We start from the raw sequence: 26,967 nt of genomic DNA on the forward strand, positions 1-26,967 counted from the left end.
ATGGGCTCTGCTTACCCTCACTCCTGTGAGGCTGGTTCTTACTGCAACCAGACTGGCCTAGAGGCTCCAGCAGGACCCTGTGCAGCTGGATATTACTGCCCTAGAGGCTCTTCTGAACCCCACGCCAACCCTTGTCCCACAGGACACTATTGCCCCCTTGGAACCCAGCTTCCTCTGCCCTGCCCTCTGGGAACTGTAAAAAGTGAGCTGTTGCACTTTTGTTATGTAGCTGTAATCTGTGAGTAATATAACAAATACATTGTTCTTTGAGTACATTTATTGATTTCATTAACAAAAGAGAAGCTTGTGCATTGTGATTTCTCTTCCATCAAAAAGGAGAAGCAACTGAGGACAAATCAGTAATCCCTGGCTTGTACCCAGGCCATGAATTGATGATGAATGAGTACGCAATCAAAATAGTAAAACTGAGAAAAACAAAACCTAATCCCCTTTGCTCCGAACATCATCAGTTTTCCCACTGACGTCCTTGTTTGAACTGGTGTATACCTTTGCAGCTCAGTCATGTGGAAAAATATGAAAACTTCCACCGAAGCACTTTTTCCCCCTTGGGCGCCTATGAATAATTGCAGTCACAAAGTGGCTTAATCGTGTAATTGTATTCTTGTCTTGCGGCAGACAACTAGAATCCTATTAGTATATGCTGTAGCTCCTTTGTACAGTTATGAATTAGAAACTGATGAGGGACTTGGGATGCACTTTGCATTGAAATAACATTGTAATCTATTTAAGGCTTTAATTACAAAGTGATATGGTGATTTTTTTAAAAGTCTTTTTCTTTTTCTTTTTCTTCAAATGCCCTGTGCACGTGGGTGTGCAAAACAACAGTTTTGTCTTCTTAATCAATTTATGTTGCTCATTTCATTAAAATTCAGATTTCTTAATTTATCACACCCTTACGCGCACGAATGCGTCACCATCACTCCTAGATAAACAGTTTAACTACAATGTGCACATTATCCACCAGGTTCCCTTGGTGGATCCACTGTTGAGGCTTGCCAGCTGTGTCCTCCAGGTCAATACTGTCACCAGCAAGGAATGGCTGAGCCAAGTGGCCCCTGTGCAGAAGGCTACTACTGTCCTGAGGGACAGATCTCTGAAAGACCACAGCAACATGCCTGCTCAGTTGGTCATTACTGTGAGAAGGTCAGCCGTGTAGTGTCAGGCTTCAAGCTACTGTCAGTCATCAATGAATATTGCATGTGATGTCTTTACATAACCCCCCCTCCTCAGCTCTGTTATTTTTTCATGACTAGTGCATTAATATAGCAGGTTGGTGTTTCATCCGAGTCCCTGTGCTGTGACTCTGTCCACTGATATTGTTGCACTACGATTACAACTGATGATACATGTTGTTCTCCGCATATAACATCTAATAAAATGATTCTGATGGTTTCCTCAGGGTAGCGCCAGACAGACAGCCTGCCTTCCTGGCACCTACCAGTTCAGACGAGGTCAAGCCGGCTGCGAGACGTGTCCTGCTGGTTTCTGTTGTAAAGAGCAAGGTAAAGCTGATGGAACGACAAAGCATTTAGCTGCTGGAGCCCAGATGTAACCTTTTAACTGGGGCGAGTTTTCTAAGAAATGATTGCAAATGTTCCTATTTGAAATGTGCTCGTCAGGAACGACTCTTCCACTTCCATGTGAGAGAGGGTTTTATTGCCCCAGTGGATCAGCATATCAGCATCCCTGTCCATCCGGGACCTATGGAAACATATCAGGACTGGTTGAGGAATGGCAGTGTTTACAGTGTGACCCCGGGATGTACTGCAGAGGAACAGGTACATTTCTCTGGCCATGTTTGTTTCGTTCAACAGATCTTTCTTGCAGACAACTGCTGTTTAAATGTATTGATGTATTGTTGAAAAAATATATGTACTTTTCTACTCTGTTAATTATATTTGCTTGAAGGGAGGACTACCCCCACTGGGCAATGTGCTGCAGGGTTTGTTTGTGCCGAGGGAGCCAGTGAACCTTCACCGTTAGACAATGTGACAGGATTCCCTTGCCCGCCTGGGTTCTTTTGCCCTGCAGGCACATCTGTACCACAACCATGCCCAAAAGGAACATTCAGGTGGACATCTTTCAGTACCTCCATAAACATCGAATGATCTGAAGATGTAAAACAACACAAATAGTCCAATATTGGTGGCTAAATAGTGCCCATTGTGTGCCTTTTAGTATTATTTGAATTATTTCATATGTAATCAAATCCATTTACAGTCAAGATGACCCATGATCAATTCAAATTCCACCTCTGCTTTCAGTGAGCAGATCGGCATTGTTGATCATTCTTTGTGTCGAGGCTGCACACCTGGCTTTTACTGTTCACAGCCTGGCCTTTCGGAAGTGTCTGGACCCTGCTCGCCAGGTAAAAAGTGATGCTCATTATTATGTTATGTCAAATGATTTATTATCCTGCTTGACTTGAACACATTTAAATGTTTCTACTGCTAGGTTTTTACTGCTTAGAGGGATCCCAGTCTGCTACTCCAATGTCAAGTGTATCGGGAGGTGTTTGTCCGGCAGGCCACTACTGTGCAGAGGGCAGCAGTGCCCCCTCACCTTGCCCGCCTGGTTTTTACCAAAATAAGACTGGAGGAAAAAGCAAACATGACTGCAAACCATGCCCTCTTGGTAATCAAAATGTTAATACACAAAACTGACATTTCTGACGATATCCTCACTGTCTGAATGTCTTTTCCAGGCTGGTTCCAGGATTTGCCAGGGCAGAACGAGTGTAATCCCTGTCCCCCTGGGTTCCACTGCCAGCCTCTGAATCCCAGCCCCACCAGAGGGAGCTCTGCCGGAGTCTCCAGCCCTCTGCCCTGCCCAGCTGGTTATTTCTGTCCAAAGGAGGAGAGTCCACACAATCAGCCACTCCCGTGCCCCAAAGGCAGCTACAGCCCCTTGCAGGGTCTCACTAGTGCAGGTAAAATAACAGAACTTTTATAGGAAATAGAGACAAGTGCAGTTATGTTGCATTCATGGCTAGTTGTTGTATTTATTTAATTTAGATTGAAGTCTAAATATGGCAATGAATGCTTGATTCAGACACATGATTTATGGTAATTTAATCAACTATTATTCAGACCTGAGGTTCTTTTGATAATTTGCATATCTGGAAATGCATTTGTTAAAGAAATTAATATGAAAGGAATTATTATATATTAGATACAAAAATATACAGAAACAAATAGGATATTCTAGTTTTAGCTTATTTATCATATGAAAAATACAAAAACAGGTCTGAGTTGTGTTGATGCACAATAGTATTGCTGTTCTTCCTTTCATAGTTTAAAAACAAAAATCAAAGACTACATTGAGTCATTGAGTGAATGTTTACATGCATTTTGTTACTTCGGTCTTTCTGCTGTGTTATTCTAGTGCCCTCTAACATAGTTTACTTCACACATTGATACCTTTAGCCACATGCAGCACCCTCAGAGCTGTGCTGGTTGATCTTGAGCTTGTTTTGCTGTTAGAAGTGAAGTGAAATCTGTCATTGTCTGTGTTTGCAGGTCAGTGCTTAGTATGCCCGGCAGGGCAGTTTTGTGGCTCTGAAGGTCTGGTTGAGCCTTCAGGATCGTGTGCTGCTGGGTTTCTTTGTCTGACGGGTGCCAAAGTGCCAAACCCCACTGACAACAGAACTGGATCTCTCTGTCCACCTGGGATTTTCTGCCAGCAAGGTCTCAGAGCAGGTAGATTTATTGGATAATAGAATTAGATACAGTGAGAGTGTTTTGACTAAATTAGTTGATAACTATTGTCCTTGATGTAAATATGTAAGAAAATTGTGTATGTTTCTGTATCCTGTTTGTTTGTATATGTGTTTTTCTTCTTGCTGTTACAACCAAATTTCCCCTTGTGGGACAATTAAAGATGATTCTATTCTATTCTTCTATTCTTATCATCACAAGCAATGAAATGATCTTACTAAGAGTCTCTGTCTGTACAGCTAAATCTTCTAAATGGCCAGATGGCTACTTTAAAGTGCAAAGGATCTGTTTAATATCCTTTAATGACACTTTACATGTTCCTATAGGGGAACCACACCCCCAGTGGCACTGTACTTAAACTGAGACAACAGCACATATTCACATGTTACTGGGACTATTCACTTCAACTGTGGATCACAGCCTTTTTCCTTTGCAGTACCTCTAGTGGTCTGTTAGAGTCAGAGAGAAAGATCAGCAATATCTCTGCTACTTCAATCTATTCATTTGAACTCTATTTAATCTTTATTAAAATATTAATATTCTATGGTAGCACATATCATGCTGTAGGAAAATCCCAGAATGGCACTGTCAGGGCGCCGGTTTAGCTAACTGGGATGAGCAGGTGACCATATGCTGCATGTCTTCCCCTTTCTGTCTCCCTCTATTTTCCTGTCACTCTTCACTCTATCCTTTCAAATAAAGCTGTAAAAAGGCCCCCCAAAATGTCAGCTGTAATAATTTAACTTTTATGTGCATAAATCTTTGAACAACACATTGTAACTTGTAAATTTCTGTATAGAAGTTTGTTTTTCTTTTAATCTCTTGTCTTCTAGGTGATTGCTGGGTGGGCTTTTATTGTGACTGGGGCTCCAGCAAAGCAGATCAGGCTGTGTGTCCAGCTGGTTTCTTCTGCCCCAGTGGAACACCAGCACCGGTGCCTTGTCCTGCAGGAACATTTAGCTCTCAAACGGGCAACACGCATCAATACAACTGCACCATCTGTACCCCTGGATACTACTGTCAAGGTGGGAAACATGGATTTACCTGCAGGGATCAGCAGTAATCCAGAGAGGAATCCATTACCATACTTTGCTACCAAAATATTTACAAGATCAAATTCACTTGTGTTCACTGGTGATTCTTTAAAGTCCTTCTTGGATGATTATAATAATCAGAGCAAGCTTTATAATTATGAGGAGCTTATCCAAAGTCTCTTTGCCTCAGCCAAACTAACTGAGACATTGTTTCACAGTATCACAAAATTGTTTTAGTTATTGACGTCTTAAGACATTTAAAACTACACAACACAGACTTTCCAAAGTTGCTAAATTTCTTTGTTAATTGCATCTCTGTGCCCGAGAGAAGTGAAGAAGAGAAGAGACAGGGTCGAGTGGGTGGAAATGCATGTCAGGGGATTTGTGACAGAGGCAAGAGTAAAAGGGAAGATTTACAAAATGGTAGTGAAACCTGCCATGATGTATGATGTGGAGATGGTGGCACTGACAAAAAGTCAGGAGGCAGAGGTGGCAGAGCTAGAGATGCTAAGATTTTACTGGGAGGGAGGACAGGATTAGAAATTAGTACATCAGAGAGTCAGCTCAGGTGCAGTAGTTTGGAGACAAGGTTAGAGAGGCAAGGCTGAGAGTTGGTTTGGGTTGTGCAAAGGAGGAATAGAGGAAATATGTTAGCAGCAAAATGAAGAAGAAGAAGAAAAAGAAAATATAATGTGTGTACTTATTCTTTTTCTTAATGTGGCTCAGGTGAAGCTACTGTCCAGCCTGTGCTGTGTCCTATTGGTCACTACTGCCCTGCAGGTCTGACTCTAGGACTGGAGTTCCCTTGCCCACCTGGGACTGTGCAGAACCACCTCGGAGCGTCCAGTCCTGAAACCTGTCTCTCCTGCCCTGCTGGTACATAAAAACACTTTGCTTCACCATAACCAGTATGACAGCTTATTTTATTTCTAATTATTGTTATGATGACTTTATTTTATTTATGTTGCCTGCAGGAATGTTTTGCTCTCAGTCTGGGCAATCCCAGCCGACAGGTCTCTGTGAAGCAGGATACTACTGTCCTGCTGGATCAACCAGTCCAAACTCTACTGAGTATCAGGTGATGTTTGTCCTCTGTGATGCTGGCCAGTAAAATTTACCTAATGATTTTAGGGGACCTTCAACCTTTAACTTAGTATTATCTTATTTGTGAAGAAAAAACTCTTTTTTGGCACGTCATAAATGGTCTTCCAGTGGTACCATCAGGTGTGATAGACACTATAAGAAAAAGAGCCACATTTCCAGGATACCTTCTGCAGTGAAATACATTCTTCTACTCTAACCCTGTAAAGCCTAAACCACAATAAATTGTCATAAAATCCTTTTTTTTTGGAAACTGAAGTGTTTTTTAATCTAGTGACACATTAAATAATGCAACAATGTGCAATTTATTGCTCACAGTAGGACGGCATGTGTCTGATTGTATGTATGGAAAAACAAAAATCACACAGATGATGTACAGGTGTAAAAAAGTCATGTATCACATATGATACACTTTTTTTTTTTTTTAATTCTTTTATTTAGATAATTAAAACTTTTTCTTACTTTTTTCAGGGAAATTCGTCTGGAAGTCATCTTTGTCCACCTGGCCTGTACTGCCCTGCAGGCACTGGCTATCCACTCCCCTGCCCTGTTGGTTCTTTCTCCATCGCTCAAGGACTAAAGGGAGTTGATGAATGCACACCCTGCCCCCCTGGACTGTTTTGTGACAGTCCTGCAATAGCAGAGCTTTCACAAGCGCTCCCGTGTCAGGCTGGGTAAACACTACTATTACTCTTCTACTTTTCAATTTCAAATCCACTCTTTCTCAGAGTGGATAGTGACTTTTTTTAAAGGCCTTTTAATGTCTTCCAATCACTTCAGTGTCTGCCAATAGTTTGGTTTCTTTCTCTTCTGGTATTAGACTGTAAATAAGAAGACTGGAACATTTAGGCATATTGTGGAGGAAAATTAAAACACAAAACAATTCAGATACGTTTTTCTTGGCTGCTGCTAGCTATTAAGGGCTTCTGTTTTTTCATTCAGTTTAACCTGAGTGAATTAATAAAGCCAGACTTTGTGCCATGAGCTGCACTCTGCCGTACTGCAAAACAAGAAACACACACACACAAAACATAATTTGAAATTGTGGCTGAATGATTTCCCCTCACTTACAGTTTTGCTAGTGGCAGCTTGTGCCAAAATCTATACGCAGTTTGTTTTCCTCTGTTTGTGCCTACAGGTATGTGTGCTTGGGCGGCAACTCCAGTCCCACTCCATCCAATGGTCCCCATGGCTACCTCTGTCCTGCTGGCCACAGCTGTCCTATTGGCTCAGCACATGAGGAGCCCTGTGAGCCTGGCACTTACAGTCCTGCCCCGGGAGCAGCCCGTTGCTTATTATGCCCCAAAGGAACCACGTGTCCATCGTCAGCCACTAAAGAGCCCTCCGCCTGCCCCTCTGGTGAGGATGGTAAAAATAAACGTTAAGTCAGTCACAAATTAAATATTTTTAAACTTTTAGGTATAGCAACAGTATTGTCCGAATTTGTATTTCTGCAGTAACATAAAGTAACTGCTTTCTCTTTAGGTCATTTCTGTCCTGCTGGGACAGCCCTGCCTCAGCCCTGCCCTTCAGGTACTTTCAACAATCAGACAGGTGCCCACACGCTCTCTGCCTGCACACCCTGCCCCTCTGGACTGTACTGTGGCGCATATGGAGCCTCCATACCACAAGGTGAACAGAGATTAAAATTCTGATTTAACAAAACTTTGGCTTTTTAGCAAAATACTCACATCTGCATCCTCACATGGCATCAAACTGGTAGTGTCACCTTTTTCTTTTCTTTTTTTCCATCCAGGTTTATGTTTGCAGGGTTATTTCTGCCATGGTGGAGCTATGGAACCAGCCCCTCACAGCTCTGAAAACTTCCCCAGGAATGGCCCTTGCCCTGTGGGCCACTACTGTCCAGCAGGGTGCCTCTCTCCAATTCCATGCCCTCTTGGCAGCATTCGCAACTCCACGGGTACTTCAGTAATGTTTGCACATGTCATGAAAAGGCATTTCCATGCTGCTGAATTTGAATTTAAAAGAGATCCACTTCTGATCTCATGCTGTCTGCTTCCCATTATCTCCTTCACAATATTCTCTGACTGTTATCTATTGTGCACCCATCATAGGAGGTGTGTCCATGGAGAGTTGTTCTTCCTGTCCTGCTGGCCACTACTGCTCTACAGACGGTCTGGCTAGCCCCAGTGGTCCTTGTGCTGCTGGTTTCTACTGCCCTTTTGACTTCTCTTCAACTACCCCATATGCATTCCTCTGTCCCAAGGTAAGGTTGAACATATAGACTTCTCTCCAACTGAATTACTTCCCCATGTCTTCTCTATTATTTTCCAGACATATGTGTAATAAATGGTTGTGCCACGTAGTTTAATATCAATTTTCTGCTAAATTGGGTGCCACTTCTCTGATGTTCCTTCACCTTTTTCATTCCAACTAAGGGCCACCACTGTCTGCAAGGTTCTTCCATGGCCTTGCCTTGTGCCACAGGAGAGTACCAGCCTAACCAGGGATCAGACAGCTGCATTCCCTGCAGACCTGGTTTCTACTGTGAGGAGGCCATAGTGGGAGATCCACTACCCTGCCCACCACATTCATTCTGCCCTGCAGGTATGCTGAAAAGAAGCTCTTGACAATAAAAGATTTAAACTTTTATTTATAGCTCACTGACATATTCATTGACATGAGACCAATATTAGTCTCATGTCTTTCTTTTGACAAGAATGTTAATCCACTTGGTTTATTTCAAAATCAAGATGAGATGACCAATAAAGGCTTTTGTTTTATCCCACCTTTTGTTTTTCTTCTAGGAACAATGGTACCTCAGCCCTGTCCTAATGGGACATACACCCTTTCAGATCTGGGAGGTTTACAGGAAGAGAGAGAGTGTTCACCCTGCCCTCCAGGAAAGTTCTGCAGGTACACAGTCCCATGCACGTCTTGCACCCTCAAATATTCAGAAACAGTGCACTGACTTAGATAAACATACAGCTAATCCCATGCACACCTTGTGTATACAGACATATTTATTTATTTTATTTATTTATGCTTTATTTAACAGTAAGTCCCTTGAGAATAAAATCTCTTTTTAAGGGAGACCACGCCAAGAAGACACACCAATACAAAATTATAAATTTACAAATTAAAAATATTTATTGATAAATAAATAAATGAACATAACAGCATACATACACTATCGAACCAGATACCATAAACCCCAGTTCCAAAAACAAAAAGCAAAATCTGGATGGTACCATATGTTGCTCTAAAAGTTGTATATGCCTTCAGTACCTTTCCATTTTGCCCCAGTTCAGCTTCTAAATAAGATTTGGCCCAGAGAACCGAGTTTGACTAAGAGAATATAATGCCTTGGATAGATCAACAAACAAGGCAGAAAAATGCATTAACAACATAATTTGTAACCCACACATATTATGGTACTATGAACTGATCTAAAGCCATCAAAGAGCTTATTGCAAATACCAGAGTTTTAACAAGAGTGGAAAGTTTAGCTATAATTATTTAAAATGAAACTTTTTAGAAGGGGAGAACATAGGCTGCTTTACAGATTTTAGAGCAATATTAGTCTGGACACTAAATCACCCTAAAATCTGGAGAAATAATAATATGAGGAACAGGCTCAGCAGTTGCATCAGCTGTGCTTTAGATGACGGGGAATCAGATTGGCAGGTCCAGATGACTTTTTTGGATGAATGGATTTCAAACCTTTTGAAGAAATTGATCTAAAGACAAATGGGTTCTTTTGATATGGAGGTAATAGATGAAAAAGACATGGGATTCAAATTAGAACTCTGAGACCACATTTTCATTAAAAACAGAACTAGCTGATAGAAAATGTTCATTAAGATACCCAGCAATATCAGCTTTACTGATAATTTTAACTGAGTTAATTAAAACATGGAGCACGACAGCAACTTTATCTCTTTCAATAATTCAGAAAGGTTATTGCGGTTTTAAATGGATCTTATTTGGATTTTCAGATCGGAGTTGGACATTTCTTTCTTAAAACTCTGTAGGTTAGCCTTGTTCATCGATCATCTCTCCTAGAAATCCTATATTGCTTTATAATAACGTCCATTATGTTAATTGTCATTATGTTAAAAATGTTGGCATGCAGGCTAAACATCATGCATTATATTAACTCTATATGACCAATGCATAGCTCATATAATAAATATAAATAATTTCCCCCAGGGATTAATAAAGTATTCTGATTCTGATATAAAATTGCTGGTTCTTAAGATTTTCAAAGAATGAGACCTAGTAACATAAATTTACAGATTTAATTTTAATAACTTATAAATTATTCATAAATTGTTCTCTTAGCCATTTTTAATTACTTCCAAGTAATTAAGCTTTTGCAAAGCATCACAAATTACAGCGGATGATGCGTTTAACATTTAACATACATTGTATCTCCACTGCCCTTCCTGTCATGACCAACTCTTTGAACACTGTAATCATCAGTTACAGTGCTCAAAGACAAACACTCACTGTTATCACATCAGAATGCACAAGTATGTCATGATCAGTAGCCACGGTTCACTGCCAAAACTAAATGACTGCCTTCATATGCATGATCATAATCAACTCAGAGTAAACATTAAACCAGAAGAGATGATGTTATTATCTTTGTATTTGTTAAATGGAGCATACGTTTCAGATTCTTCTAAATTAATTATGTGTGCATAGGCATATGTTTCTGTCTGCATGGACTGAATCTTGTGGTTTTATGTACTGATTAACTAACTGTATGTTTCCTTAGGGGTGGTAAGATCCAAGGTGTTTGTGCTGCAGGGTATATCTGCGTTTCTGGAAGCACAGATTTCACCCCTCAGGGACCAGTGTTTAACTTAACCCAGTGCCAGTGGGGTGTGCAGTGTGCTGGACCGTGTCCACCAGGTGCAATATGCATATATAGAGAGAAAGATATATAATTTTAAAAACTAACAATGTAGAAGAAACTACCAACAAATCAATGTTAATGCTTTTATTCTCTGTAGTTTAGCTAAATAAATTGTTAAATACCAAATGTTTCCTTTATTCTAGGTTTCTATTGCCCCGAAGGCACAAAACAGGCTCGGTTGTGTCCTGCAAATACCATCAGAAGCTCCCCAGGAGGTGCCAGCCTACAGGATTGCTTACCTTGCCCACCCCAGTATTGGTGCAAATCTGGTATGAACTGAGTGAAGTTTTGTAGCCATTTTAATCAAGTATTAAGGGTAAAAATACAAAATTTTAATCAAGATACTTAAATTTTCTGATCTGATGAAAGAGAATAGGAGAGGCTGATCTCTTCTTGTAGCATAAAAATTGTTCGTGTATATACCAAGTATCAGAAACCTGTTTTCCTCCTAAACAACTTTTTGTGATGTTTGCTTGCAGGAGACCCAGTTGCTCATCTGTGTCCTGCTGGTCATTACTGTGATGGTCTGCCTGGTGGCGACTTTGTTGGAGGGACTGGTGCCAGGCCATGCCCTCTCTACACTTATCGAGCTACTCCTGGAGCACACAGCAAGGGTGACTGCCTGCCATGCCCACCTGGTTCACACTGTAACAGCACAGGTCTGATACGCCATATCCTCATGTTTTAAAAGATGAACTCAAATTTAATCTATAAATGTAACAGATTCCTTTTCCTTCCCTGTAAAAGCTACACATTATTCCATTCTGTTATTCAGTTCTGATTATACCCCGTGCCTACAGTATGGTGCACTGTAATACATTTTAAAATACATCTGTAATCTTTTTTTCTCTGTTGGGTTTTAATGCACATCTGCAAGGGCAATTCAAAGCCAGCTCCTTTCAAGACTGCATTAATGTCCGTATACAGTATATGGTGCACATTATCATAGTTGTGCCTAAACTATGAATGAAAGAAATATGATGTGAGGGAAGGCATTGAATTTTAACTCGTCACATGAGGCCACATGCACTGAATTTTCAAATAAAAAAACAACAACCTTGTTTCTGGTCCTCTCACAAAACTTTATGGTTGACACTAAATCATATTGTTGCCTTAGCTAGTGGATAATGTGCAGCAGGTTGTTATGGTCCTTTCTTTTGCTGCCTTTGCTGCCTTTGTGGGAAGGCTTATTAAAAAAACTTTAATAATTTTAGCAAGCTTTGTGGTTCATATATCTGTCACACTATATAGTGATTTGTTGTTTTTAGAAAATGGTTGTTGTTGTAGGGCTGACAGACTACTCCAAACATCCCTGCCCACCTGGCTTCTGGTGTAGTGGGACTGGGCTTCCCATCCTCTGCCCCGCAGGCACCATGAGGCAGCTTCCGGGAGCTGCTGCACCCAGCCAGTGTGAACTCTGTGCAGGGGGAACCTTCTGCCCACACCCCCAGGATACAGGAAAACCCAACGTTGAAGGGATACCCTGTCGGGCTTCCTATCAGTGTCCTGTTGGTGGGTTTGTCAGAATAGTTTTATGTGAAAGCTCATTTTAGCCTCTGGATGCGATGTCTGAACCATTTGAAATTCCTTCCTTTCCAAACATAGCAGTGAGTGTTGTAACAAGTGTTTGATCATAATCTAGGTGCGGTTTCAGAGAGGCCATGCAGAGCTGGATCGTACTGTGGACCCCAAACTGCTGAGCCTGAAGCCTGTCCAGAAGGTTATTTTTGCCCTGAAGGATCTCATTCCTACAACAGCCCCAAACAACTGTGAGTACACGACAGCTCTAACAAGCTAAATCTGGCACAAAGGCAAGTGTCCACTCTGTGTGATATAAAAAATGAGAGGCTTTAAATGATGAAAGCTTGATAGGTTTTGACTGATTCTACTTCATGTGGTTTAAAGCTTTATAAATAACCCTGTTACCATGCTCCACAGCTGTCCATTTCCATACTATTGCCCAGCCAACAGCTCTTCCATGAAGTCCTGCGAAGGCGGCTCTATGCCTGCCAACACTAGTGGGCTCAGAGGGTCCAAAAACAGCTGCTGTATTGTGTGTGAGGGGGGCACCTATCGTCCATCTCTAGCCTCCATTCTGCAATGCCTTCCTTGTCCACCAGGATACTTCTGCCCCCCAGGTACTTTATATACGTTTTGGCAGGAATTTTTCATCATCCTAAATGATCTCAATTGTACAGTATTTCTCATTTCATACACATTTAATGCAACAGGTGCAGACAACTACAAGAAAAACCCTTGCCCTCTTGGCTATGTTTGCCCTTTGGGATCCACTCAGCCGATATCCTGCCCACCTGGCTCATTCGGCAACCGCACTCGTGCTGAGAAAATGGATGACTGTCGCCTGTGTCTGGAAAACACCTTCAACCACCTGCCTGCCCAGAAGGCCTGCTTCCCCTGTGGTAGCTCCTCCACCTCACAAGCTGGTTAGAGCAGTAAATAACAGACTGATTTAAAAAGTTTTTATAGTAAACTTTGTTGCGAGGAGTTGGAAATCAGGACCACAAACTGCCATGCCGTGTGTCACTTGCTTTCTCAGGTTCTTTTTCCTGTACCTGCATTGGCAAGAACCGCGCTTTCCAGTATTCAGATGGTTCATGTTTGTGCAGAACTGGCTTTATCTTCTATAACGAGCTGGATTTTAAAATATCTACTGCCGATAGTGAATTGGACTGTCAGCCTGAGGTCAGTTAAAACCATTAAGGTATGTGGTTTAAACTATGCATTTTTTTCCTCAATAATGCGTTTGTTGACTCAAAAAACTTACACTTCAACTTGACAGCGTGAAGTCTAAGGAGCTTGGAAAGAAAAGCGTCTGGACTTCTTTGAGTTGCTTGAAGACGTTTCACCTCTCATCCGAGAAGCTTCTTCTTCAGTTCTGAATGTTCTCAGATGAGAGGTGAAACGTCTTCAAGCAACTCAAGGATGTCCAGACGCTTTTCTTTCCAAGCTCCTTAGACTACGATGACCTGGATGACTGAGAACCTTCAAAGACATATTGACAGTGTGAAATTTTCTAATTTTCTTTTTGTTCCTGCGCAACTCTGTAGACTCACCTGCAAGACACCATTCATGTGTCTAACGTTAAAAAGAGCTTTTCATGAATCACATGAAAAGCTTTCCACTTTTTAAACCAAAAAAAATAAAAAGTAAATCCAGTGAAGATTTGAAGTTTGACTCACTCCCTTTGCAATACGTTTTGCCTAGAAGACTATAGAAGACTATACTATGGTGTAAATGAAGGTTCAGTCACACATGATGCAACATATTGCAAAAACCTTGTGTGCCCTTTCGGAAGTCTGAGTTTTTGTTTGTTTCAGGTGAACAGACGATGTGCCACAGGAGAGGTGCGCTTGGCAGCATCCAGAGAGTGTGTGTCACCGTCCCTCCACTCCTGCAGTATCACCTGTGGACCACATGGAGGAACTCTGGATGCGGAGATGGGCATGTGAGTCACCTTATCACCTTTTTCCTTTACCAAATCATGTAAGCCGAGTCCGATTTACTGTTGCTCTGTAAAAACTACTAAAGCTACATCTAATAAAGAAGTGAATTAGGATTCTAGCTGGTATACAGCCTGATATGTTGCCTTTCTGTCCCTTGCCTTATCTGCACCCCAGCTGCCAGTGTGAGCGATACGTGTCTGCTGAGGAGCTTTGCAATACATCCTGCCTTTCCAGACTGCCTCAGCTCTCTGCTCAGCTTTCACCAGATGGACACCTGCTGCTCAGCATCAAAGAAAGCCATAGCATGGTCTGGGCAAAGGTGATGGAAGGTTAACATGGGCCACTGACAACTGTTGATCAGCTACACCTTGCAAGGATATCCAGCTATCCAATTCAATTATTTCTCTTATAATTAGTGATCAGTTACTCTAAATGTGTGCAGGAATGAGAGGAGGGATACTTGAAAAACAAGTACAAATACAACATTAGAACTGTACTGACACAGCCAAGCGACTCCTCACACTGTAGGGTTTAGCTACATCAATTAGTAGGCAGAAAGCTTGGCACAGCATTTAACAAGGTTTCAGCATGATGTGAAAAAATGTTGCAACTGCAGATTTTGTGATATCATTGCATATGATGAAGTGACAGTGATAAATAGTGAAGTCTGCTCACCATCAAAGAAAAAGTATTTCGTTATTCCAAGTTATTCCAGCAAGAGGTTTTTTCATTTTCCGTGAGTTTCATCATATATACAGTGTTGTGCAAAAGTCTTGAGCCACCCCTCGTTTCTTTATATTTTGCCAGATTTGTGATTTTTAAAAGTTTGCTTGAGTTCTCCAGGTTTTCTGTTTTTCCAGGGTTTTATTTTAACATTGCCTTTTTTTTTTTGTATCTTTAGGCACTTTGTTATTCGCAGGCTGTCACAAAAACACATATATTGTTTTCCTATTTCTTTGGTTGAAACTATGAAAGATCCCAACGATAACAGTTTAACAGGCATAAAACAGTAATTTTTGCACGCACATGCCAGTTCCCAAGGAGTTATTGGCTGAAAACATGACATATGTAAGCAGGGTATGCACTGTGTCCTTAAAAATGAGGAAACTGAACCAAGTGGATGACCAACAAAGAAGGGCTAAGCCTAACAACTTTCTGTAGCATATATGAAGTATCTTCAAGTCATTTCCTTTAGAAATAGGAAAAAATCCAACAAAGTTCTGACACAGGACCCGAGAAATGCATGTGGCACTTCAGTTGATCCATGTGCTGTTCACCGAAGTCTCATGAGACATGGTCTCAGCAGAAGGCTGTCTGTCAAGAAACCATAGTCAAAGAAGGGAACGGCAAGAAAAAGCACATGCCAAACTGTACAAGAACTGGAGCTGTCGTCAAATTTTTGTCAAACTGTATAAAGCAGGTCCCATATGTTGGAGGCTGTGTCATGGTTTGGGACTGCATTACAGCCTGTGCTCTTGGAATCTTGTCAAAATTGATGGAACCATGCAGAAAAGTACTGTCACATTTTGATCCACCATGCAGTACCACCTGGAAAGTATGTGTTTGGCAGCGGCTTCACTTTTCAGCATGACAATGATCCCAAACACACTGCCAATGCAGTAAAAGCATAACAGGTAAAGCGGATGGAAAACCACACAATGGCACAGTGTCGTTCCTTCCCAGAGCTTGGACCTCAACATTACTGAGGCAGTGTGGGACAATTTTGACAGAGAAAAGAACAAAAGACATTCAAAGACACGCTTTGAATGTCCTTCAAGAAGCCTGGAGAACAACTCTTAATAAGAGGAAATCTTGCCGAAGAGAGTTCAGGTTCTAAAAAAATAAAGGTGGCCATGCCAAACATTAACTTAAGTTCATTAGAATTCTACAAACTGCGTTTTTGCCTTAAATAATGTATATATAAGTTCCATCTACTGTAATGTAGTGTAGTGTAGTGTAGTGGCAAGTGAAAGGTAGCTGGCTTTGTGGTTGATTCAGGAAAAGCATAAAACTGTGCCAAATCAAGCAATATGCAGAGCTACCCCATTTGTAACAAGGGTGCAGCCAAAAGCAGCTTTATACTGTATTTCCATTAATGTTTGTACATGTTTCACCCCCAACCAATTGCAGCAGATGGATGCTCCTGCCTGAACTGGAGGTTTCCTCCTGTTAAAAGGGAGTTTTTCCTTCCTGAATGGTTGCTCATAGGGTGTTGTTTGATTGTTGAGGTTTTTCACACTGAGGTGACTGATGTTATGATTTGGTGCCATGCATATAAAATTGAGTTGAATTGAAAATTTAATTGAATCTCTGCACCTATTTTCCTAATAAAACATAAAGAAATAAGGTGTCTCAAGACTTTTGCACAGTACTGTAAGTGTGCATGTTATTTGTCTAACAACAAAAATATCTTTTTCTCAAGTTAAGGATTTTTTTTTTTATTATTGTGACCAAGGTGTAGCATGGCATTACTGTGAATGTGTATTGGAACACATACTTAACACTACATATAAATAAAAACTGACAAATATCAGCAACTGGAAAAACTATAGTTAAAATAGAAACACAGTATGGCACAATTGTTCCTTACTATATGTTTTCTCTCCAACATAATAGATACAAAATAACATGCGCTTTTCTAGTGTTCTAGTTTGTGTTATTTCCTTTTATTTTCAGAGAATAACAAATATTTTAGGACCAGATATCCATTTAAAGAATATTGGGAAAACACACTTGGTCCAGTTTGACTCTGAAGGAGTGTTTGGTTGGATTCCCACACAAAAAGATGTCATCAATCAGTTTCTGTCAGGTGATTAGAGCTGACATGTTGATTGATATATTTTCTTTTGCCATGCAATCCGTTTGTTTTCTGTATCTACCACCAATTAACTGTAAACATTTTGGCTTTAATTGGTTGACAAAACTGTGCAATCTGTGACACAATGCTATCTCTTCACCGAGCCAATAGAAGTCCTAAAAACAAGACCCAGAAATAGAAGAGACACAGCAGATCTGGCTGTCTTACCTCGAATCCCCAACCCCATTGCCTGTCTTTCCTCTGGTGACATGCTCATTTTTCATCTCACCATCAACCACACAGGTACAGCTGTTTTTACTTTTACCATGGTTTTATCACAGTGTGTGATTTCTTTTTTTTTAAACCACTGTCCTCTTACTTCTAACTTTGAATTCTCTTAGACCGCCATCTCAGCCACTTTCCAGTTTATCAAAAAGACCACCTGTTTAACAGCAACCCCAGCTGGGACTTTGGTGCCTTTAGGCATCTACAGATACTCATGAAGCAAACAAACTTTAACTCCTCAAGGTAACATATCCTCATATAACTGTGGTCACACAGTATCGTCATCTCATGTTCTAATTTGTATTCCTCTTCGTCATCTTTCCATTGCCAGGTTTGCCCATGTTTTTTCTGAAACGGGGAAGTACGTGTTTGTTGACAGTGTTGTCCCACAGTGGAGTCTGGTAGTGGTAGTCAGTGAGGAGGGGACAGAGTGTGGCCCCAGGGCTGCTGTGTTTCAACCCATGACCCCAGCACAATTGGTCAAGCACGGGATTGTCAAGAAACACAAACTAAACCTTCTGCCCGACTGGGGAGTGATTGCTGGTGGGTATTTGTATTGCTGACTAACTGTTTACAGGGGTATTATTGTAATGAATTAGCCTTCACCATGACACAATGCTGACTGTGTGCAGGGATCCTTAGTCTGCTCTTGGTTGTGGTCGTAATTCTGACCACTACAGTACTAGTTTTGCGACCTAGCAAAGCAAAGCTTGTCTCCCAGTGGAGGATAAAGCCAAAGTGGCGCAGCCTCGGGGAGCCTTTCTGTCCGGTGGAGTGTGCATGCAGCAGAGAAAGGTATACTGGTGTGACAGCAGTGCTGACGTTGTGTTCTAAAAAATACATAAAACACTTTTAAACAAGTGAAAATAAACAAAATTCGAGTCTTTGTTTTTCAGCTTAGTGGTCCCAAACCAAGGTGATTTCCTTGGTAGTAGAGGTGTTGGAGAAGGAGCAGAAGCTGAGGAGCCTGCTATTTCAAAAGGAGGTAAGCCCCTTGTTTAATACTGTGCCAGTGCTTTTTGTTTTTTTTATCTATCTATAGGTTTTCAAGCAATTGCAATAAATGTGTAACTGTGATGGAGAGTAATTTTTTGGCCTAAACATGCTCTAATTTGTATTCAATTAAATATGGTATCACAGTATATGAAACTTAAGTCTGAAATGCATTTAAAGTTTACTTTTATGACTTACTGCAACTATGTTTTATCAAATTCACTAAAGAAATTTTCTGTACCTCTTGGACGACTTGGCCAATAACCAAAAACTAAAAGTTTTCCAGAAAACTTTCACTAAAACAAACTTTGGCAGCTCCCTTTCGCCGACTTTTCACTACATTTGCCTTGTTTCTTTCTAATCTCTGATAGTGGAGGTGACGGTAATGTTTCTCAGTTGACGCTTATTACATTATTCATGCAGCTTGATTGGGCGTTTAAATGCCAATTGGCCTAGCCATTATGAAACCATCACGCATGACCAGCTAGCAGTTAACAGCCTATTCCACATCTGATTGACGATAAAGAAAATAATGGCTTATATCATACTGTAATGGCTTGTGCTGTTACCACTAAAGAAAGCTAGACCGACTCCACTAAATTACTATGGAGCCAAACTGAGCTTATAATTTCAATGTGCGTTCATGCTTCACAAGATCATCTCCTCAGATCTTAAAGATGTCATGATGAGGCCCTTCTGTTATTTTTTCAAGCCATTTCAATCTTTCCCATTGTTGACATTTACTGGCCTTGTTTAGGAGGAGTGCCAGGGTGCTGTGATTTGGAGGAGTTTAATGTGAAGACTCTTTACGACAAGCTGGAGGATCAGAACCTCCATATAGCCTCACAGCTGGCCCGGCACCGCAAAGACATACAGGAGTTTTATAGAAACATCTGTCAACACACTGAATCATTCAAGGTGAGTTTTAATATTGTAATAAATAATGCATGGAATAATCCAGTAAAGCTGTTGGATAAATTATCTTGCCACCACAGTTCATGTTTAGTACAAAACCTAAAAAACATCCATCAGGTGGGGATGCCTGTCGCCCTGAGGGTAGGGCAGGTCATATGTTGATCGGTTGATTGATGTATTGCTTTACTGTTGGATTGGTCTCTGGTTGCTTCAGTCTGCATGCCAAAGCATCCTTGGACAAATAACTGACCCCAAGTCATTGCCAATTCATTCATCGAACAGTGAATGTTCGATAGGAAGCGCTTAGAAACAGGACAAAGGGGCGATGTAGTGGTTAGCACTGTTGGCTCTGGTACTGGGTTTAAATCCACCATGGGCCGTTGGATGCCTGGGCCGTTGAGCCAGGGTTTTGAGTTTAAATATTATTTATCATTTCTATGCTTTGGTTTCTTTGTTAGAGTCATGTCTTATGGTTTGACTCTGTGTAATCCTTAGTTGCTGTCTCCCCTGTCCGCTATATCCCCGTGTCCAGTCAGCGTCTGTGTCTGCCCTGGTCCCACGTCTCTGTTCCCTCTGTTGTAGTGCCTGCATGTGAGTCTGTGTCTTTTGTTCACTCTGTGTTATGTGTTTCCTGTTTTACTTTGAAAGTCTCTGTCTTATCTCAGTGTGTTCAGTTTACGCTTCCTTGTCTCGTCAGTTCTGATTTCTCCCAGCTGTGCTCTCCTTCTGTGTCTCATTCCCCTCGTTACTTCCCAGTGTATTTAAACCCTGTGTTTCTCTCGGTCACTGTCGTGTCGTCCCTCGTGCTGTGTGGATCGCCCTTTGTCTCACTGTGAGTTTTGTTTATGAGTTTTAGTTTGCTTTTTTTTAATGACTTTCCCCTGCCAGCAAATAAAGCTGAGTTTTTTGTGTTTAAACCTCATGCCTGAGTGCCTGCATTTTGGGTCCAACTCCTGCCTGCCACACAGCGACTCATGACATCTGGAGTTTCCATATTTTCCATGTTCTCTCCATATCTGTGTGGTTGTCTCCTCACACAGTTCAGAGAGCAGTTAAATAGTCTTTTTGTTCTACCATTAATAAAATAAAATAAAAAAAAACAACTTTGCAGCTGGGACACTACAGCCTGCAGCCGGCAAATACGTTTTTTTTTATTAATAAAATGATTAATAGCAAACTCCTTTTAAGAGGTGAAATCAAATTAACATCTGCAGTACATTTGAGCAATGTTTACAATGACTACTCTTATAGGATCCTTTACACCTGGAATGTCAAACTAATTTTATATTCTGGCCCTTACACTTCATACCCATGCTCTAGGCAACCATGTTTGCTGGGAGTCTGGTTGTGTCCCATTTTATCCTCTAGCATGTGAGACCCCCTTACACTGATTAATGGTGCCTCATTGCATTGCTGCTCTCACTGATACCCCAACTCCTTTTTATTATTTGTTTACCATCAAACCAGCACCTCAAAGAGAAGCGGTTTGAATCCAAGAAGTGCTCCTTCTCATAAACAGTTGAAGTCATTTATTTAAAGTTTCAGTTAATGTTTTTTGTTGTTGTTTTGTTTTGTTTATTAATGCTGAGTAAATCACTTACCACACTTTATAGGTCAGTTATGAACCATTAATAAGAACAACTTATGGACTACCTTGTCCATACATAACACATACATAATAATGCAATCTTGTTCCCCTCAAGGAAACAGAATAAAAATTCTTTATCCTTCTTTCAGAATGCCTTGGAGAATATGGATCATAAAAAAATGAGCCTCCTTAAAGAGATATTAGTTCATAAAACAATGAAGGATGAACCATCAGGCAGCAGTGTGGGGGAGAGACATACACAAGGTAAAAATAAATGATGATGATCATGAGGATGAGAGTAATGTCTTCTACTGAAGATGAATGACCGTCTCTAATAATAAGATAGATCATTAAAGGGATATTTAGTCAGTCTGGGAAATGTGAATTCTTCATTTCTTGTTGAGAACCACATGCATGTATCATAGCTGTAAAGTTACAGACAATTACTTTAGCTTAGCATAAAACACCAAAGTGTAAAGATGATAATATGTGGTTTGTGTTGTGTTTTGTGGACCATCACACAGAAGCATGCTGGCTGTTTCTTGTTGTGCATTAAGAGAAATGGAAATTTATGTCACAATTTAATTTTTTTTTGTATGTAACTGAACATCTCCATCATTCAAGTTGAGGCCTGCATGTCATTGCTGGGAGCTCTGGTCAGGTCAGTGGAAACTCTCTTATGCAGGCTGACAGGAGACGCTTGGCAGAACCAGGATTTGTCTGGTCCCCTGTACTGTCACACAGGTCATCACGATACCAGAGAGTGTGAGGCGCAAGCTGGATACATGCAACCCAATGACACTAACATGTGTTTGATGCAGGTACCGCAGTGGCATTCTCTCTGTATTGTGTATTTATGATATAAAGTAGAGAGTAAATTCCTCACTCAATGATCCACAGTTTTCATCAGTGAATGTGACCAAAGCAGGAGCTCTTCCACACGAGCCCGGTAAGGAATAAATCACTACTTTGTATGCATGTACAATAATATCAGAATATTACACTGATCAGGCATAATATTATGAACACCAAGAGGTGAAGCGATTATTTCTCTTTATCATGTCACCTGTTAGTGGGTGGGATATGGGAGCAAATGAACATTTTGTTGATGTGTTTGAAGCAGGAAAATGGGCAGGCAAAAGGATTTGAGCAAGTCTGTCAAGTGTTAGATTGTGATGGCTAGACGAATGCGTTCTCTGGAGCATCTCCAAAACTGCAGATCTTGTGGGGGAAGGAAGGAACTGTGGTGAACCAGTGACAAGGTCATGGGCAGCCAAGGCTCGCTGATGCACAAGGGGAGGGAAGGCTGGCCCATGTTATCACAAAAGAGATTAGCTACTGTAGCTCAGATTGTCAAGATAGTTTATGCTGACAGAAGGGTGTCAGACTACACAGGCGTCGCAGTTTGTTTTGTGTGGGGCTGCACAGTTGCAGACCAGTCAGGGTACCCATGCCTCTGTCACTACTGAAAGCTCCAACGATGGGCACGCGAGTATCAGAACTGGACCACGATCAATGGAAGAAGGTGGCCTGGTCTGATTAATCATATTTTCTTTAACATGATGGCCGCGTATATGTGCATCACTTACCAGGGGAACACCTGGCAGCAGGATGCACTATGGGAGGCAAGTCAACAGCGGCATCAAGCATCTTTGGGTTGTGTTGGACAAACAACTTACAGGACATAACAGATGTGTTACTAACATCTGATCCAGATACCAGGTGTCCATAATCCTATGCCTGGTCAGTTTATAGTGTGTTCTGCTAATGTTATTTCTCTGTGTCCTAGACCATATACAGAGCACAGCTCCTTCTTTAAGTGATCATGACCTGTCCAAGCTTATCATGATATCACCTCTATTCAAGACCCTGCAGGAGATCCAACAATCTTTACAAAATCTCACAATGGATGAGTCAAAACAATATTTTAGCAATGGTACAGAAACATTATAGCGAGATCTCTAAAACACACATAATATTTGATCAATGCAACATATACCAAGTTCTAAAATTATCTCTTTTTTTTTTCCTTTTTAGGAGTTGCAGATAATTCTGCAAAGGGGAATTATGACGGGCAGCTCATCCCGACTGCACTGGACAACCTCTCCCCACAGGACTCTGCCATTTTTTTGTTTGGTTGTCAGGTGATGCAATTGCTTGAAAACTGCCCCATGTTCCCCAGTGCTCTTCTCCTGCTGGCCAAGTCGATTCCATTCGCTCCATCTTCCTCTAATGGGGGTCTACTGTCACACTGCTCCAGGGACTTTTATTTTGATGCGACCAATCAAATCCTGTATCTGTCAGAGGCAAAGCTTCAGCACGTGGGACATTTCATCTCTGTCATCCTGCAGTCAATGGCCCACATAGCATCTGGTAATCAGAGAAAAACCAATAGAAGTCAGTTCTGAAGGACAGTCTCGTGTCCTTGTTTGGCAACTGTCATATAGTACAGAGTAATATCCCTGGCAATTAACTTTGAAAGCACAAAGTATGTAATCTTCTTTAAAAACACTGAAATATAGATTTGTATATGTATTTTTTAATCCAGGATCCAAAGCCCAGAGCTTTATGCAAGCACTCCATGAGGCCATTTCAGCTCTAAGCCTTCAGTTGTTCAATGTTTCTTTCAAATGGAGCACAGCAGAGGTGTGTAAGTGCTCTTTAAACCTCACTCATCATTCTCATAGTATAAAAATGGAGGCAGATAACATTTTATGCCTTCTTTTAACAGTCCAATTTCGATGCTTTGAAGGGGCGGAATAACACATTAGTTGAGGAATTTCTCAACATTAGAGTTCCCTCTGAAGCCCGCTTCACTGAGCACCTATTAGCTAGCAGGTTGGTGAGACAGATAACGATTACAGCAGAATAAATGAGGTTTGTCATTTCAGCAAAACATTTATATTACAATATGTAATATTTCTCCCTTTTTGCCAATTCAGACTCAAGAAATACAAATATTTCCAGCTGGAGCAGCTCATTTCTGAACTCAAACATACTCCAGCTCAGACCACAGACAAAGGTATGACAACTGTTGATTGTAATAGTAATTCAAAAAGAATTACTATTACATAAAATACTCACAGGATTTTCACGGTGCATTTATTGCTGTAAAACAATAAATATCACATTAAGGGGTCTTTGCAAAGCTACTATCTAAAAGTAAAGGGAAAATAGACCTTCACCAGCTTCATAAATAAAATAGTTCATATGCTAAAGGTTGCAAAATTAATTTATTTAAAAAATTACAGTTGTGGCATTTGTTGTCAGTATAGGAAAATGTATAAGGAGCTGCGAACAAAACATCATCATGTGTTGATCAGCTGAAATTCTGTGGACATTTGTTGCAGTCTTGTACTATTTTCTTATGCATGGACTGATTTGATGATTTAAACTTTTGACCATGAAGCCTCAGTGACATCAGCAAGCGGTCTTGCGAAACAATGACCATAATAATATTCCAGCCCTAAAAGTTGATGAACAAGCCCATCTGTGATTTCATGCAGATGTTGTTCATTTCATTTTTGCCACTTAAAACATAAAACATCATTAAAGTATCATATGAAGTCTTGGAGAGATTTTCTGTTTTGTTTTTGCTGTTAAGCACCTAAAAGACTTTTGTTTCAGTGTCCTGGTGCACAGAGTTCAAGGTTTCCATAAAACCATGATATTGAGGGCTGAAGTGCATTGGGTGGTTTTGTGCTTCATATATTCACATATTGTTTGGTGTTTCTTTTGTTGTATTTTCCATTCTACAGATTCCAGACACACATTTTTATTCTTTTTTTTGTTTGTTTTAGGTTTACCACCAAAGGGGACACCAGTGCAGGTAAAAATATAAAAAATGAAACAGAATTTTAATTTAAGTGAACCGTCAACCATTATTTCTCTTCCAGATGTCATGTATAGAGGAAGAAATTGATCGCATGAATGAGTCGTTCTTGCTGCTGAGCACGCAACTACAGAAGAGAGCTGATGTGAGCACATGGCTAAAGGAAAGAGAGAACAGCGCTGGAAACCATTCTGCAGTAATTAGCTGGAACATTATACACTGCACATATAATTACATAATCCAAAACATGAATCTCTGTGTTAATTTAATTGTGTTGTGAAGGGCTTTTAAATGATGTCTTTGTGTTTTGATTTCATCCAAGTTTCACTTCAGCGTTGTGAAATGATCTCGTTTGATTTTGCCAGTATCTGCTATTACTGCATTTCATACATATAAATGGCACATTGCAGTGATTGAATGGTGATAACTCGTTTTAATCTACGATATTCATGATGATGTTCAGCCTTGACTTAAAAGAGAAATGCGTAAATCAGTATGCATGAACGTGATCTGTGTCTGAATTTGCATTATTGCTCGAGACTATGTGCATGAACTCAGTCATATCTTTACAGCACATCATTTACAATACATGCTCTGTGATCTATTCTTCTGCAGAGGGCAACTCCAACAGACATGCCAAGCCTGAGTCGTAATGGAACAATCCTGCTGGAACTGAAGAGACGCTATGTATTACAGCGCCTCAATGAGCTCCAAATCACATTAGGCCAGATCACACGATGCCAGCAGCATGACAGCAAGTCGAAAGATGGGACAAGAGGCTGCACACAAACAGACAGCAGCACTACACAGCAGGGAGAAAGTGAGAATTATGGTAGTACAGATGGTTTGAGCCCCAACGATGGCCAGCGGCGGGACAGTATTTCAGCTAGCCACAGTCACAGCCAACAAGCCGAAGAGAGCAGAGGTCTTGATAGCTATAAACTGGAGAGTCATATTTCTGACCAGAAGAGTAACACTGTCCAAAGCAACAACCCTGACACATTATTGGGCTGCCAGACGCCAGGCACTCAAGATCTTAATGTTCCAGGAGAGCAAGAGCTAAAAAGGCAGCCTGCAATAGAAAATACAACAAGCTAAACAGATACTGATGACATTTGAGTGCACAACAATCTGAATGTGGACAAATGATCAAGGTTTTTTCCTTTTTTGTGCTCCTTCATGTTAGACCTTGAGTGGCTATTTCTGTACAATATTGTTGTTTTATTCGAGTAACGATACAAGTGACCTCTGTCTTCATTTTGGTGCACTTCGTAAAAACAATTCATCGTAGTTCCTTTCAATTATGTGTGGATCCAGACAAAAGTAATTTGCAGCTGCAAGGAGTGGCATGACACAGTCTGTCAGCTTGTCCAAAGAATTTCTTAGTCAGGAGTTAATACTGGTCTCTAAGACAGATTGTGCTCATTATCATTTTCTAGTTAAGACAATAAAGCTCAGCTGATTGAACACAAGGTGACACCGGTGCTTCTGTTCTACTTCCTGATCACAGCAGCTTCTCCGCCGTGTCGAGGTGACAACCCGCGTGTTTTTCATGAATATGTAATATTAAACTACAATAACTCTTCTCTCTCTTGCACACTTACAGGTTCTGAACTTTATGCCCCGAGCTGTCGTTCTAGTGAGATTTCTCTGTAACCAGCAGATTAACCGAGTGGAACTAAACGTAGCTGCACAATTCGAAAGGCACCGATTTGATTTTGCTCCAAAAAGAGAAGTCTATGTTGCACAACTGCTGTCTTCTTCTGGTTCAATGATTTATTTGACGCATAGCGTTCTGGGTCTTATAATAGAAAGTCAGTATTCCTACAGGGGGCTGTGAGCCAAATCAGAAGGTCAGATGGAACAAGTCTTCACTTACTATCAGTGTTAGCTTAGAGGTCTGTGCCAAGTCCCCCTGGTTGAATCTGGCATTGCCCTGTGGCTCTGTGTATGTGTGTGTACACATGTGAGGTGTAGTTCAGTGACTCAATGACATTTCATGCCTTATCAATTAGATTGGCTCTGGTGCCACTGACTTTGCATTTGTGTCCAGAGTACCTCGCAGTGGGACATGGCAACATAAAACAACTTACTGGGCAGCTCTGAGTGTGTAAATCTTTGTGGTTATTTACTACATTAGGCTTGCTCTAGTTGGTTAGATGAAAACATGGGTTATTTTTAGGATGAATGGCTTTGTGTGATGATTGTGTAAGTGTAACCCGTTCAAGTGTTACGCCTGTTGTTCTTGCGTTGTGTTCTGGCGTGAAAGTAAGAGGCAGGAGACAGTACTGGGTCTCTGGCTGTTTACTGCACATCTGCAACACAGAAATATGTGT

At 40.9% G+C, this 26,967-nt stretch overlaps 1 protein-coding gene across 1 annotated transcript; it reads left to right on the forward strand.

Annotated features, from left to right (window-relative positions):
* On the forward strand, positions 1-26,093 carry LOC102207731 (neurogenic locus notch homolog protein 3). The gene is made up of 46 exons (XM_013910445.1): positions 1-202; positions 986-1,164; positions 1,421-1,523; positions 1,641-1,799; positions 1,930-2,092; positions 2,286-2,389; positions 2,476-2,655; positions 2,726-2,950; positions 4,571-4,762; positions 5,498-5,647; positions 5,746-5,849; positions 6,344-6,546; positions 7,011-7,231; positions 7,358-7,504; positions 7,629-7,793; positions 7,948-8,099; positions 8,272-8,440; positions 8,641-8,749; positions 10,617-10,753; positions 10,901-11,026; positions 11,237-11,416; positions 12,045-12,269; positions 12,400-12,526; positions 12,696-12,895; positions 12,989-13,201; positions 13,315-13,460; positions 14,096-14,223; positions 14,396-14,540; positions 16,898-17,030; positions 17,190-17,321; positions 17,420-17,546; positions 17,635-17,846; positions 17,936-18,098; positions 18,200-18,288; positions 19,054-19,214; positions 20,949-21,063; positions 21,424-21,620; positions 21,700-21,748; positions 22,589-22,735; positions 22,837-23,172; positions 23,348-23,445; positions 23,531-23,637; positions 23,742-23,821; positions 24,600-24,628; positions 24,696-24,827; positions 25,247-26,093. The coding sequence occupies exons 1-46, from the start codon at positions 1-3 to the stop codon at positions 25,727-25,729; spliced, it is 7,344 nt and encodes a 2,447-aa protein (XP_013765899.1). The 3' UTR covers positions 25,730-26,093.
* The last annotated feature ends 874 nt before the right edge of the window (positions 26,094-26,967 follow it).

This window comes from Pundamilia nyererei, unplaced genomic scaffold (assembly GCF_000239375.1).
Source record: "Pundamilia nyererei isolate P.nyererei 1_Seehausen unplaced genomic scaffold, PunNye1.0 scaffold00003, whole genome shotgun sequence".
Lineage (NCBI taxonomy): Eukaryota > Metazoa > Chordata > Actinopteri > Cichliformes > Cichlidae > Pundamilia > Pundamilia nyererei.